Here is a 14009-nt window from a genome sequence, read left to right on the forward strand (position 1 = left end):
CAGATGCTTTCATAAACAAAAAAATTAATTATTTTTAACTGACAGTTAAACAGCACTTCCAGTGTTCCATGTTAGTAAAGTAGTATAAGTAAAAATGTATAAAAAGTAGTAATTCTTCTGTAGAAACCTGAGACCTGAGCTTTTTTTTCCGGCAGCAAATACTGCTCACAATGGGAGAGTTAATGGTTTATGCTATACAAATGATGGACTTCATCTGCTAACCATTGGTACAGATGATCGGATGCGACTCTGGAACAGCTCCACTGGAGAAAATACCTTAGTAAGTTTTCAAGGAACTTAGGTTGTGTTTTTACTTCCACTTGATTTTAGGAGATTTATAATTTCTGCAGGTGTCAATAGAACTTGGAATTCATTTTTGTAAAGGATGTAGCTGCTCAGTTTGATCACTAGAAGATTTGGTGAAAATGTTTTTCTTCCAGATTTCTTTTTTTCTAGTTAGTATAAAGAAAAAGTATGAAGAAGCCTGGATCTACTTAGATTGAATATGTTAACTCTAAGTTCATGAATTTGAGAGTATCACTATAAACATTGCATACAGTAATAAACAGTGACTGTTGGTAGAAAGTTCTGGGTTTTTTTAAACTATTAGTTGCCAGTGTACTATCCATAGAGCAGTTGGCCATACCTGGGAGTTTCACTGGTTGCCTGGCTTTTTTGCAACTCTCTTTCTGTTTTTGTGGAATCATTCTCACCTGTAGAGTTGCATGGCAGTGTTAAAAATATTAATTCATCCATCCTTCTGGACTTGTGTTGTAATCACACAGCAGCAGGAATTAAGGGGTGGGAAATGTGTTAAACCTCTACTGCTATTCCAGTCCTTCCAATGGCTTGTGGATTGTTTTGTGCTGAAGGTTCTTGTTTTAATTTCCTGTTCAGTAAAGAAAATTGTTTTCTTTTTTTATTTTGAAAGAATATACTAGGTAAGTCAGTATCTGTGGAATTTTAGTAAGCTGTTATTATGGTCTGTCATTGCAATCAGGCAAGAAAGGAATTTTGCTGTACCTCAGAAATCTTTTAATTCTGCTGCTTAATTTCAGAACAGAGCAGTAATAGTTCCTTATAGACATTTAAATAAAAAGACTGTAGACTCCATGCTATCCATATTTGCCAGCTTGTTATCAGCACCTCATACACAAACATCTTTCTGTCTTCAAATCACCACTAGCAAAGTAGATAATAGTTTGTTGACTTGCTTATTACCAGCTGGATCACTGTTTTTTTGGTTTTTCTGTGCCTGTTAGTTCACTGACTTCTTTCACAGGCTATTTTACAGCTTTCTAATTGGGTGTGGAATAGCTTGACCCTGCTTTGCTTTTTCAAGTCTGGAGTTGTATTGTCCAGAGTACTGTGTTTTCACACACTGCCCAGAGGTGTTGCTTAAAATGATTTTAAGTCATTAGCAAACAAATATTTATTTGTCCAAGTAATAGGAGTTCACACCATAGTCATTTTATTTCCCTGTCTGTTCCATCCTTTTGACCTAAATAATTTTTTCTATATCTTTTAAACATATGATTTTCTATTGACAATGTTACTGTTGTGTACCATGTTAGCAAAGCTCTCTGTTAATATTAAATCCCCCTACCTAAAACTGAAGCCTAAAGTTAAGAAAAAAAAAAATCACAGTTGTGAAATCTTTTGACTGTAAGCTAATAAATTTGTGAAGTTCATCAGATAGTATTCTAACACAACACATTTTCGTAATGAAAAAAGATAGTCAAAATTTTAATTAAAACAAAGCATTACATTTGTTTAGAGGAAGACTATACTGTTTCTATGAATATCTATCTCCTATCTATCTCTTTCTAGCTCCTCATAAATACACTTTGATGTATGATAGGGCCTAATTAAACTGATATAATGAACTGGAATATTTCCAGACATGTTTGGAAACTTCACGTTCAATCCTTTGGGAGATTTTTATCTGTGTAACACTTGTCAAGAGCTTGAAACTCCATAAATCTATAGATTGAGACATTAATGCAAGTGTTAATAAGGTGCTTTTATGCTAATTTAATTTGCAAGGCTTCCCTTACACCTCACCAGTAAGGTCTTAGAAATTTTTTTTTTCAAAGCTACCCTAGGAGAAAACAGTCCAGTATTCTTTTGTTGGATTTCTAAATTGTTTCCTTGTCTCATATATTTTGTAAGTAATATTGTTGCTGTAACTGTTTGGGTTTTTATTGCTATATCAAGTAAATAATTTCTATCTCAACCCCTGATCTCTGCCTTTTGTGCTTTGAATCTGAGGTATGTTAGTGAGTGGTTTTAATGAAAAAATTTTTTACTGAATTGGAAAATAACATACCTAAACCACAATAGGTGGTAATTCCTGAACCATGTCTAATTTCAGTGAGGATTTAGGTGCTTGATGCAGATCTGGCATGCCAAACCTGTGCAAATCCTATTTCTTAGTGTGGAATTGCTAATTTTTAGGCATTTCTTTCTTTCCCTTTCTTAAAATCGGTATTAAGAAGAATATACTTCATTGAACATAAAAACAATTCTCTTGATAGACATCTTTAGTTTGAAATATCAGGAGGCATATTAATATAACCCAAAGTTAATTTTATTGAGAATTAAACATTAAGTAAAATAGACTTTTTCATATAGCTTTGTGTGGGTTTACTTAATAGCTGACTAAGTAATATAGGTGATCTTTCATTTTGCAGGTGAACTATGGGAAAGTCTGTAATGAAAGCAGGAAAGGACTCAAATTTGCCATCTCTTGTGGCTGTAATCCAGAGTTTGCCTTTGTTCCATATGGAAGTACCATTGCTGTTTATGCGGTTTTCACAGGAGAACTGATAACTATGCTTAGAGGACATTATAGTACTGTCAACTGCTGTGTATTTCAACCTCATTTTCAGGTAAGTAAAATCCAAGCAGCATTCCCGACAAACAAGAATATTAATGCAGTTTTACATACCATTTGCATTATAAAAGCATTAACTTTTCAGGGGTATGCTTTAATCAAAGATCATTAAAGGAAGTACTGTGGTTTACATGTCGTCCAGGAAAAGTTCAGTGGCTTTTCGGAGGACATTTTCTGGATTAGGTTCTTTCCACTGCTTGTTCTCTCACATATGTAATTTGTCAATATACTTTTAGTAAATTTTTGGCTTGTGTAGTCATTAATAAAACATATGCATGAAGGCTTTTGTTTTCTGTAAAACTGAAGTTTTCTTTCTCTGAGGTACCTGAGACTAATCACAGTAAGAAAGAATATTAAGTGCATTAGTACTGCTGTGAGTACTGAGAAGGCTCTCAAGTACTTTGCTAAGGTGATCTTGCTCAAATGCCTGTAGTTGCACTTTGGATAAAGTGTTGACAACATCAAGAGATACTTAAATTAATCAGAGAACATTTCAACTGAGAAGTACCATAGCATTAAGGGACTCATGATACTGACAGATATTTTTTTTTCCTTTCTTCTCTGCCTTTTTTTCTTTTCCTATCCCCCTCTGGTATATTTTTCTCTTGTAATAAAAAAGTTAAGGATAACAAAGGTTAATTTGTTGTGAGATACTTTAGAACAGATTGTTCATTTGGCATGTATTGTGCCAAGAGCAGAATGGATGATAGTAGGGATTTTCAGGCCATTGCATAGTTTGCTCTTGTGTGCTAAGGATTGTACTTTATGTTTCAGCTCCTCCTTCCTTGCCTGTTGTTTCTGAATATCAGGCAGGAATATTTGAGGCAGAAGGGGCATGTAGATACCTTTTCCTGACTTCTCATATAATGCATCATAGAAATTACTCTGGTAGCTTCTGCTTCGAGTAGCTTTCACTGAACCACTGAGACTCTATCAGTGAGACAGTCTTCATTGAAAATTAAGGACACGTTATGGACACATGATAGACCCCAAGCTAATAAGCTTTGCTGGACCTGGAAGGCAGTTCTGGCATGAATAGTCAGTGAAATGCATCAATCGCAATATTCGCGTTGTGGCTAATGCACATCTTTTCCAGAATGTTCTTGAAAACCTTTTGTCTTATCAAGAGTTGTTTCCTAACAAAACTTAGAGCGTGTTTATATAAAGTTATCTTTGGTGTTATATTTAATAAACTGAAGTGGTGAGGCTTATTAGATCTGTCTGTAAAACATGTTTTACTTGTTTTACATGTGGTTTCTCTACCTTGGCATTTAAGATCCGTGGTATAGAATCACTCATGTGTGCATATGCTCACAAGAACTCCATCAGTCACTGTATCTAGAGGTTAGTGATGTCAACAACTTCATTTGCTTATCTGATGTGACTCCTGTTTTTTTTTTTCAAAAGCACCCTTTTCCATTGTTCAGTTCTATTCTGTAGAACTGTGACTGGAATATTTTTTTTGTAAATGTTTTACTTTCAGTTGTGTTAAATAGTTAGTCTGAGAAACAACATTGCTATATGTCGTGATTTGACACTGGCCAAATGCAAGGCACCCAACAAGAGTCATTGGCTTGCACCGACCTACTACAGGATAGGCAGAGAAGAGGGGAAAAAAGAATTAATTAAGGGATTATAAGTTGAGATAAGGATTGGGAGAAAAACATTCTAAGGGCAAAACAGTTTCAAATTTAAAGATATAAACCAAATTTATTATTAACGGAGTAAGAGGAGAATGATGAGAAGTAAAACAAGCCTTTCAAAAACCTTTTTCTCCCCAGCCCCTCCCTCTTTCCCACCAACAGTGCAGGCAGACAGGGCATGGGGGTCTTGGTCAGTTCAGCACCTGAGATCATCTTCTGTTTGCTCAGGAAGATGAGTGTTTTCTCTGCTGTGCTGTGGGGTCCCTCCCACAGGCAAATAGTCTTCTGGTATTTTCACTGTGTTCACACATGTACTTCAAGTATCTTATCCTGTCTTGAGGCAATTAAGTGTATTCATCAGTCTTCATGCAATTCCAATAAAAGTTATGATTTTCCTAGTTAAATTCCTCTCCCGAGAATGTCATGTTGTTTGTAAAATTTATAGTCACCTCCTCTATTTTACTCTCTCAAACATTATTAAATCAACATGCTGCAACATTATTCCCAGCTGTACATTTGTATTTTGTTACTAGTTGTAAGTAAAATCAATTTTGCTTAATAAAACCTGCTCTATTGCAAACTCTGTTGATGAATATTTATATACCTGTATTTTAAGTCTACAGGAACTGAATAATTTAATATTTTCAATTGTCATGTTTAGGATAATAAAAAGTTCATTCTTGTCTATATTATTCAGCTTTTTTTTTTCCCTTGTAATGGCATGTTAGCTCACTTACTGCTTTGGAATTTTTAAGTACATGTCAAAACATAATTAAGCAAGACGGAGGTTTTACTTGATGGCTCTTCTAAGTCTCTCTGATGTAAGCTATATATGCAGTGGGGAAATGTGTAGCAGATGGCTTTGTAACTTTTTTGTTACTTGCTAGCATTTAATTGGTCTTTACTACACTGTGTTCAGGGGGAACAAGGTCTAGATTTTTTCTGTAGTTTTGGCCATTTCCATCTAGTATTCTTTGTCATTGTTACGAATGTTCTTCATATTAACAGTCTTCTAAACTTTTTCTGCTGTCTTCAACCCCGGTGACTGATTTGTGCCCATCCTTGAATCTGGTCCTTAGATTTTTCTCACTGTTTTTTACTGTGTTCATAATTTCTTACTGATACTGATTGCTGTCATTTCCTCATGTTCTTTCTGTTCATTAACTGTATTTTAATTGCTGTCTTTGTTTCATCTCATAACTAGAATAGGCTCGAAGAAGAAACTTAAACTTTGCACCAATTATGTATTTGAGATGAGACATGTCTTCTGTTTCCTTGGAACTGTATAATCAAATGTGATCACTGATAACTAAGCAGCTAGCTATTTGAAATTGAATTATGCTAGTCTTTATCTGTTCTTATCCAAACTAATTAGCATGTTTGTGTGGAATACCTTGTATGTTTGAGGTATGGTGCAGAGCTGTCTCCAGAGAATGGTGTGAGCTTTAATTACTGTGTTCATGTATGGCTTTTCTAATCCCAGGACCAGAGCCATTAGATCCACTATATTATTGCTTGCTTATATTGTTCTCACATAAATATCTCTGTAAAGTTAATAAGATGTTAGACTGCTTGAGTAATGAGAACTGCAGAATTTGGCCCTTTAATAAGAAGCATTAATTTAGTAGGAGGTCAGTAATTTCAAGGGTGGTGTGGAAGAGAAAATCTTCATTGTGCAATATCTTAGATGATGTTTACAGTTGGATCTAACACACTAGATACCAGTGTGCCATATTATCAGATTATAATGATTTAAATAAACAAGACCTACGTTTGCCTTACAGAAAAAGAAATAACGTAAATCATCATACATGAATAACATGTCATAAAATAGTAGGTATGGAACAGGAAGCAATTTTGATTTAAATTACAGCTGCTCATACTGTTCAAGAAATGCTGGTGACATCTGTAAAGGTATTTGGCAAATCCAGTAGTAGGCTATTATGTAAAGTTAACTGAAAGTTAAATGAGGTTTTATTTGCAATCTTTCTGTATATTGTACTATAAACATGCATAGAGCATGTTTGTAGAGCAATATATGTGTCTGTCTTGTATTGTACCATAATTCTACATAGAGGTCACTAGCTCTTCTTTTGACTGACTTATGGTGTGAGTCACCAGTTTAGGTAGTAATAATTAATTGCAACTATTGCTTAATGCAGTGGATATTAACTCAAGATCTTACCATACCAGGATCAAAAAGAGAGACAAGTGGTAAGAAGAATTAAATGGAAGTGTGCTAATGTCACTGAGACTTTGGTCATAAGGAGTTATTTTGGCATGGAAAGAATTTTATATTCATAGTGGTATTCTATGTTCTATCAAAGACGGAGGCCCAACTAGAGTAGTGCTGACAGCATAAAGTATAAATTGACCTATACTTTGGTGTAATATACCTCTTTTAAGCAAGATAAGTAGGATGGTTATCTCTCTTAAAATTGTAAACTAATCTTGAATATTTTTATGTGTTAGCAACTTCATGCATAGGATCAGTTTTTGAAAAGTATGGCAGCTCACTTGAGTAAGATTACCCACATTATAGAAATTGAGAGCTAAGTTTCTGCACCAAATGTCAACATAATTCATGCAGTTCTAATTATATAGAAATTATATAGGAAAATTCCTGCTAAGATAGACCTCTAATAATGTATTGAGTTTACACTGGATCAATGTACTCAGCATGCACAAATGCAGAAAGTTGCTAGTTTAAGTGTAAAAGCCAGCTTACTTAAAGCAAAGCTTTCATGCTGTCAGCCTGAATACCACAAAAAACCACACTTTGTATATGTCTCATTTAGGCAGTTTAAATATATCACAACACTCAAGTGTTGTCAGACATCACATGTAATAGGCAGGAATATAATTCAATATTGAGGGCATATGGAAGTATCTTCATACCTGTTCATTTAAGTAGCATTTCGGAAAATCCAAGTGTTATAGGTGCAAAATTTACTGCAAAGATGGTGTTATTATTTCTCACCAGCAAAATTTCCTCAAAGTGACAGAGAAGTCTGTATTTCTTTTAGTACAGAACTAAAAAGATTAAGATATATTTGGCTTACAGCTGTTTGGTGTAAGGATGGTTTGTTGCCATGTGTTGCAGGTTGCCTTGTGCAATGGGATCTCAGTTCTTAGTCATTTCCATAGTAGAATTATTTATATTAAAAGCAGTAAATTGGACTTTTTGATCTATGCGTTTCCAATAGGGTACAAGCCTCACACTGTACTCTACTTGTTCTTTTCCTTCCCTAGGCATACTGAAGCTACATTTACTTAATGCTTTGTTCCGTACATATGCTCGTTTCTGATGTGTATTACTAGATACATTAGTGTTTAATAGATTCTTGATTCTTCTGAGTGATTAATTCCTGGTTTTTAATTGTAATAAAATATTTGTGGGGTTATTTTGTGTGGTTTTTTTAGTTTGTTTGTTTTTTTTGTTTTGTTTTTTGTTTTTTTTTTTTTTTTTTACTTCTCCATAAATAATCTCTTAAGATTCCTTTCTGTTAAAATAGGTGTCTTTTCAGGAGACAAGACACAGGGAAGAAGAAAAATGTATTTAAGCAGTAAAGTTCATTTCAATATGGATTTTGCTGTTTTGGTGAGCAATCTGGGAAGAAATATAAAAACATATTTATTTTGTTTCAGCATATTATTTAAACTGCTACTTATCCAGATTACAGTATAAATTAGAAATGTACTATTTGCCTTTATTTTTAAATAATGTTCTTGACCTTTTTTTCTGCCCAGTATGCTATCTATATCACTATTCAGTAAATTTGTGTGAAAGCACCTTTTGCTTGTTTTTTTACAGGAACTTTATAGTGGCAGCAAAGACTGCAATATCCTTGCATGGATACCAGCTCCACGAGAGCCCATTCCTGATGATATTTCTGAAAAGGTAGTGAATTTTTGAGTTTGACCTGAATTTTTTTATGGCTGTTATGCTTGGGCAGGTTGTGTGGAAAATCATTATGAAGTATGTGATTCACCATCAGCATTTTTAACAATTCTTAATTAAGAGGAGAATCACCTATTGTTTCTGTGCAATCTTTTGGTTCTTATAGGGTTTTTAGAAGATGCTTCCTCTTATAGTCTTGTCAAACCTTTTGCAGGCTGCCAGCTTCCTGCTTAGTTAGGAGTAGTTAATGCCATTTGACTGTGGGTCTCTCAAATTCTGCTTCTTTAATTTCCAAACTGCTTCCTGCAGTTTGACCTGTTTTGGAATTGTAGAGGTGCTAGATTGTATTGTAAATTGTTGAAGAATGTACTGTGTATTAAGCAGTAAGATTAGGGATACCACACCTCATACACAAATATTTTTGATGTGAAAAATATAATAGAGGAGTTTCTAAATAAGTTTATCTTTGTGCTCAAGGCAAGACATTCAGGATGATTGTAGGGAAGATCATATGTACTACTGTTTTCCAATAGAGTACTTTCTCGCTCTCTCTCAGGCAAGAAATATTTCAGTGAACAGCCTGAGTGGGAAAAAGTAAAAAGTCTGTATTTTAAGGCACTGAAACCACTTGCAGAATCAGAGTCTGGTGAAATGTACTAATGTTGAAAAATAAGGGTTTTGGCCCATAGCATATGAAAATTCCACTTTTTAAAATTTCAGCATTGTTCCGTTTTAGATGGGGAAATTATAAGAATCATAAAATTGTTGTGACATTTGCTTTTTATAAGTTTTTATATTTCAAAACTATTCTACACTTAAGCAGAGATAAAAAATATAGTTCTAAAGGTTTGATACCCTAAATCCAAAACTTAACATTTTTGTTGTGAAAATTTTGATGTGAATAAATGGTAGTTTTTTTAGTCTGGAAAAAAAAACCCAAACAAATCCACAGCAAGAAGTTTATTTACTTATCTCTGATAGAACTACTCCTTTAAATTTGACACAGTGGTAGTAAGTAATATGTTCCATTCTTTTGACATATGTTTAACTACAGCTGCTGTTAGCAAATGCTGTAGATGAGCCCTGTCTCTGTAAAAAGCTGTTTTGCTGTCCACAGGCCACTAATTCCTGCTCCCTCTCAGGTGCTAGAATAGGCATTTGAGTGCTTATATGAACAGAATTTGAACCCAAAATAGAAGTAAATAAGAAAAAAAAATACCTGAAGTGACTGTGATTCAGTGCACTGCATAGCTATGCAAACTGTTTAGCTGGAACCTGGTGTGGCTGAGGTGAGAAATATTTCTTGAACATGGTTAGATGCCAGGACTGTTTCAGGATAGGAGCCTGTAGTGCTAAGTTATGATGGACTGAGGATATTATGATGAGGATATCATGTCTCTCTAATCAGCAGAATGTCTTAAAAAGTAGTTAAAAGTAATCGAGTACTCATGGGAGAGAATAGTTTGTCTCCATGTAGTCATTTAAAAGTACATTTATATTTACCCTTACTTGATTATAGTATTTTTGATTAAGCAAAACACTGAGAGTTTTTATTTTCTCTAGTCTCTGCCTCAACAACATTTAAATCCAGCATATGAAGATGCATGGAGCAGCAGTGATGATGAAGGCTGAATTTAAATTATGAGCTGATATAAAATTGCCATTCAGGCACTGCATTCACAGACTTTATCTACAGAATTTAACATTGTTGGATTTATCACAACTGGATTTTAGGTACAGTTCTGTTAGAGCAAGATCTTTCAGAAATAAGTTTCCACTATTCTCTGTGTTTATTTGTCACTGTAAAGTTAAATCCAAAGGATTACTTTTTCATACTTGATGACTTTTGTACTTACACATTTGTATACTTTATTCAGTGTTGAACAGCAGATAAAGAAAAAATAAAAGCAAGCCCTTGGAACCAGTCAAAATTACATTGTTTCTGTTATCATTAGTACATGAGGAGATAACCCATTCATTTCCAAGATATATGATACAGAGGATTTTCCATGAAAGAGGGCTAGCTCAGAAATACTTCCAGTTTACTTTTATCAATGTCTTGGTGGAGCAGATTGTATCCATTTTCAAGTGCTTATGTGCTGTGGGAGTAAAGAGATTTTTGTGCCTGTTTTCTTTGCTTTTTCAGTTTTGCATATTTTTCCATAAATGCACTATTCACTTCAGAAAGAGATATGGCTGGGATCCTCTATTTAGGCATTTATATGGTGACATCTGCCCCAGAAAGCTAAGAATAGAAACTAGTTTAGATATTTTGTTGCTCTTAGCAGGTTTTTAATATCAAAGTCTTCTATGTATGAATCACCCATCTTAGCAAAAGTGAAGGATTCCTGGACAGAAAAAAGGTTGAGGTAGATTACAAGGCAGAGAGTAGATCACCTTTCAAGTTAAAAATATTGAATGTAATCCTTCCAAATTGTTTTAATCTAAAACATTTTGTGGTCCTAGTGCCTGCTCTGTTTTGAAAGGGAGGAGTTTTGTGGGGTTATTGTCTCATGTCAGTCACTAGTTTGTGCTTCAGACATAATGTAGTCTCTGTCACTAAAGAATGTTTTCAGATTGCTTAAAGCATCACTAGCAAAGATACCGATAAAAACAGGTCCAGTATAAAAGCAACAGCATGACAAATTTTGTTGGCAAGGTTCTTAAGGGCACACTGAGAAAAAGCAAACAAAAATCCGAAGTCAGTCAATCCAGTCCAAAATAAATGAAAAATTATGCCACATCATTTATAACTAAAGTTAAATGATTTAGCAAAGGACTCATACATGATTTACTGTATCACAGCAGTAACTTAGAGACCTAACTTACAAATCTAAAGTTCTTAGAGAATCTAAGAGAGCCGCATTTCTTGTGCATTTGGTACAGAATATGCACACTTGCATGCACACAGACACAAAGAGCCTGTACAAGGTGAACATTTCTCCTGGAAGGTAGTGAAATGCCCACTTCAGATGCCTTTGTGAAGGGTGGAACCTCAAGGAGTCAGGGTATCACTGTTCAGGGATCCTCTGAGTACAGCAAACTTGGGAGTTCCCTGGCTCTGAGAGGCCCCGCTCAGAGGGGCTTTGCTGGTCACAGCTGCTGCTCCAGGAGAGCTCAAAGGGTCTTACTTTGGAGCACTGTTTGTAGGGCTGCAAGAGAGGGGGCTTTGGTCATAGCAGTGTTCCATTCTTGCCACACTTGGGGTTGGAAATTCTATTTGAAAGTGTGAAAAGAAAGCTTATTATCCCACTTGAGTTCTTTCTCAGGCAAGAAAGTGTCCAAGGCTGTTCATTAAAACACAGGCGCTCATTAGACATAACAAATTCCTGGGAGCAGATTGTGTTTTTACTGGTAAGTTGAGAGGCTCAGTCTGGATGTTATTCCTAAGGAGCATTTCTCAGATCTCATTGGGAGAGAGATTTGATGTGCTGTTGCCAAATAAACTTTCACATGCCTGTTTTTTGCCTGCATTGCACCATGAATTAATGCAATGTGGGATTCAGCTCAAGAAGAGATGGGCTGTGAAATATTTGTCCAGGTATCTTCTTACCCACTTGTTGGTGGTATTGTTCTCCCTCTTGACTGTTGTCCTCTGCTGGAAGGAGAGGTGTTTCTGATGAGGGAAATAAGAAACCCCTCTCTCTCATGTGAGCAAGAATCTAGACACATTCTACAACCCCGCTTCTGCAAGCCTTCTACCTAATGGCAGTTGCTGATAGGTCATGTTCAGTTTGTGAGGTTTTAAAACCTCTTGGTACTAGCCAGCATCTCAAATACCAATTTACATGGAAATTCTATTTTGAAGAATAGTATTTTTGCAATTATTTCCTTCACTACTTCTTTCTGTAGTTGTGTTACATTTTTTAAGCTTTTTCTAGAAAAAAAAATGTATTTTATATCTTCTGCATTCTTATGGTGGCTGTACTTAATTACTAAGTGTTGATGTCTTCAAAATGAAAAATGTTAAAGAGCAGAGATGGTGTACTGTATATGGTTTCTCACTGCCAAGAGCTAGGTTCGAACCCAACACTATCAGTTGCAACTGCAATCTCTTTCTTATGTGTAAGTTAAATGTTATAATTAAATCTGACTTCTCCCCTTTGTTTATGCCTTTCTGCTTATATGCTTATGGCATGAATTTTTATAGTATCAAAACTCTTTTAGAACCCAAAATGGAGCAAGTAGAGTGATACAGACTTAATACAGACACTTTCCATCCTTACCCATCAGTCAGAAAAAAAACCCTGAAACATCTGAAAATCCAGTCAAATGTCAAAATGGATGCTCTGTTCATACTGGAATAAATTTATTAACTTGAGAGCCAGCTAGCTCATAGCAGGATTCTTGCTGTTAAGAGCAGCAAAAGTTAAGAGTTTAAGGAGAGAATTTAGGCTGCAATGAACTGCATTCTTATCTCACTGGTGGTACTGGGATTTAGTAGTCATACTGTATCAGAGAACATAGAGAATCTAAGATTAGATTCTAGAGAATTTAATCGTTTCAGGCTGTTCTGGGAATTAAATATTGCTTAGAAGACTTCTTTGCCAAAGCAGAGATTTTTATTTGAGCTTGATACAGTAAGTGTCAAAAGATGGAGAAGAATTTATTTGTTCATACAAGAGATCAAAGAGTTTTCTTTCCCTTCTAGCCTAAGGAAACAATGAAGGTGGAGCCAGACTGAGCTAGTCCAACTGAAGACAAACAAAGAGCCTAAGACAAATCTCCTTCAGCTTAAATGGAAGTTGACTTCTGTGGAGGCAGTAAGATAGAACTCTGATTATTTATGCCTAGTTTATGATGCTCAGAAAGTATCTGATATTAAGACAAGCAAGAAAAACCTTGTTCTTTTTTTTCTTCCTATAGACAAGTCTGGAAGAAGCATTAGCACATGACAATTAGTATATAGCTGTCTCCCAAACAGTGGGAATAACAAATTATATGCTTACCTCCCTTAGCCCTTTTTTTCTGCCCGGTGTACTAACTTTTGCACACAGACTGATACATCTTAAAATTTAGGGATTTCTTTGCTACTTTTTTTAATTGTTTGTAGTCAGTCCAGGCTTCTCACAAGACATCTGGGTTGTTTGTTTGTTTGTTTGTTTGTTTTTCAATCAATAATGATTTTCTCAGTCAGCTGAGGACCCAAAATTTTAGAACCCCATCATACTAAACCTGAAAAAATCTCAGATTTGGCAACATTAGTAGGATTGGTTGTGTTTTTCTACCCTTCTTTTTTTACTTGTATTATAGTTCTTCCCTTACCTTGAATGTATACATGCACATATCTATGCATACAAGATACAGAAATATTTGAAATATCACTGCTTTGGCACCACTGGAGGATAGTTCTTGGTATTGTTCCTACCTCATCACATGTAAGCAAGGGTCTGTTAATGCAGCTGAGAATTGTAAGCTCTCTAGTCACAAAGGCCTAGCATCTGCCATAGTGAATGGGTAAGCTCACTGCTAGCTTAGAACACATAAAGTTTGCAATACCTAGTCACATTATGGGCATATCAGTTAAACAACAACATTTTTACAAATAGGGGTTTTTTTAGTGTTGTTA

At 35.1% G+C, this 14009-nt stretch overlaps 1 protein-coding gene across 3 annotated transcripts in view; it reads left to right on the forward strand.

The window, feature by feature from the left end:
• Positions 1-14009, forward strand: part of ERCC8 (ERCC excision repair 8, CSA ubiquitin ligase complex subunit) — a 42271-nt gene that overhangs the window by 17558 nt on the left and 10704 nt on the right. For 2 of the 3 annotated variants that reach the window (XM_062513728.1, XM_062513729.1), the window contains 4 exons: positions 156-280; positions 2694-2891; positions 8354-8440; positions 10004-10385. In XM_062513728.1, the coding sequence (XP_062369712.1) occupies positions 156-280; positions 2694-2891; positions 8354-8440; positions 10004-10072 (479 nt within the window). In that variant the 3' untranslated portion in view covers positions 10073-10385. Of the gene's footprint in view, positions 1-155; positions 281-2693; positions 2892-8353; positions 8441-10003; positions 10386-14009 lie in introns of those variants that run through there. The other variant, XM_062513727.1, reaches the window with a different exon arrangement.

Source organism: Cinclus cinclus, chromosome Z (assembly GCF_963662255.1).
Source record: "Cinclus cinclus chromosome Z, bCinCin1.1, whole genome shotgun sequence".
NCBI classification, from domain to species: Eukaryota; Metazoa; Chordata; class Aves; order Passeriformes; family Cinclidae; genus Cinclus; species Cinclus cinclus.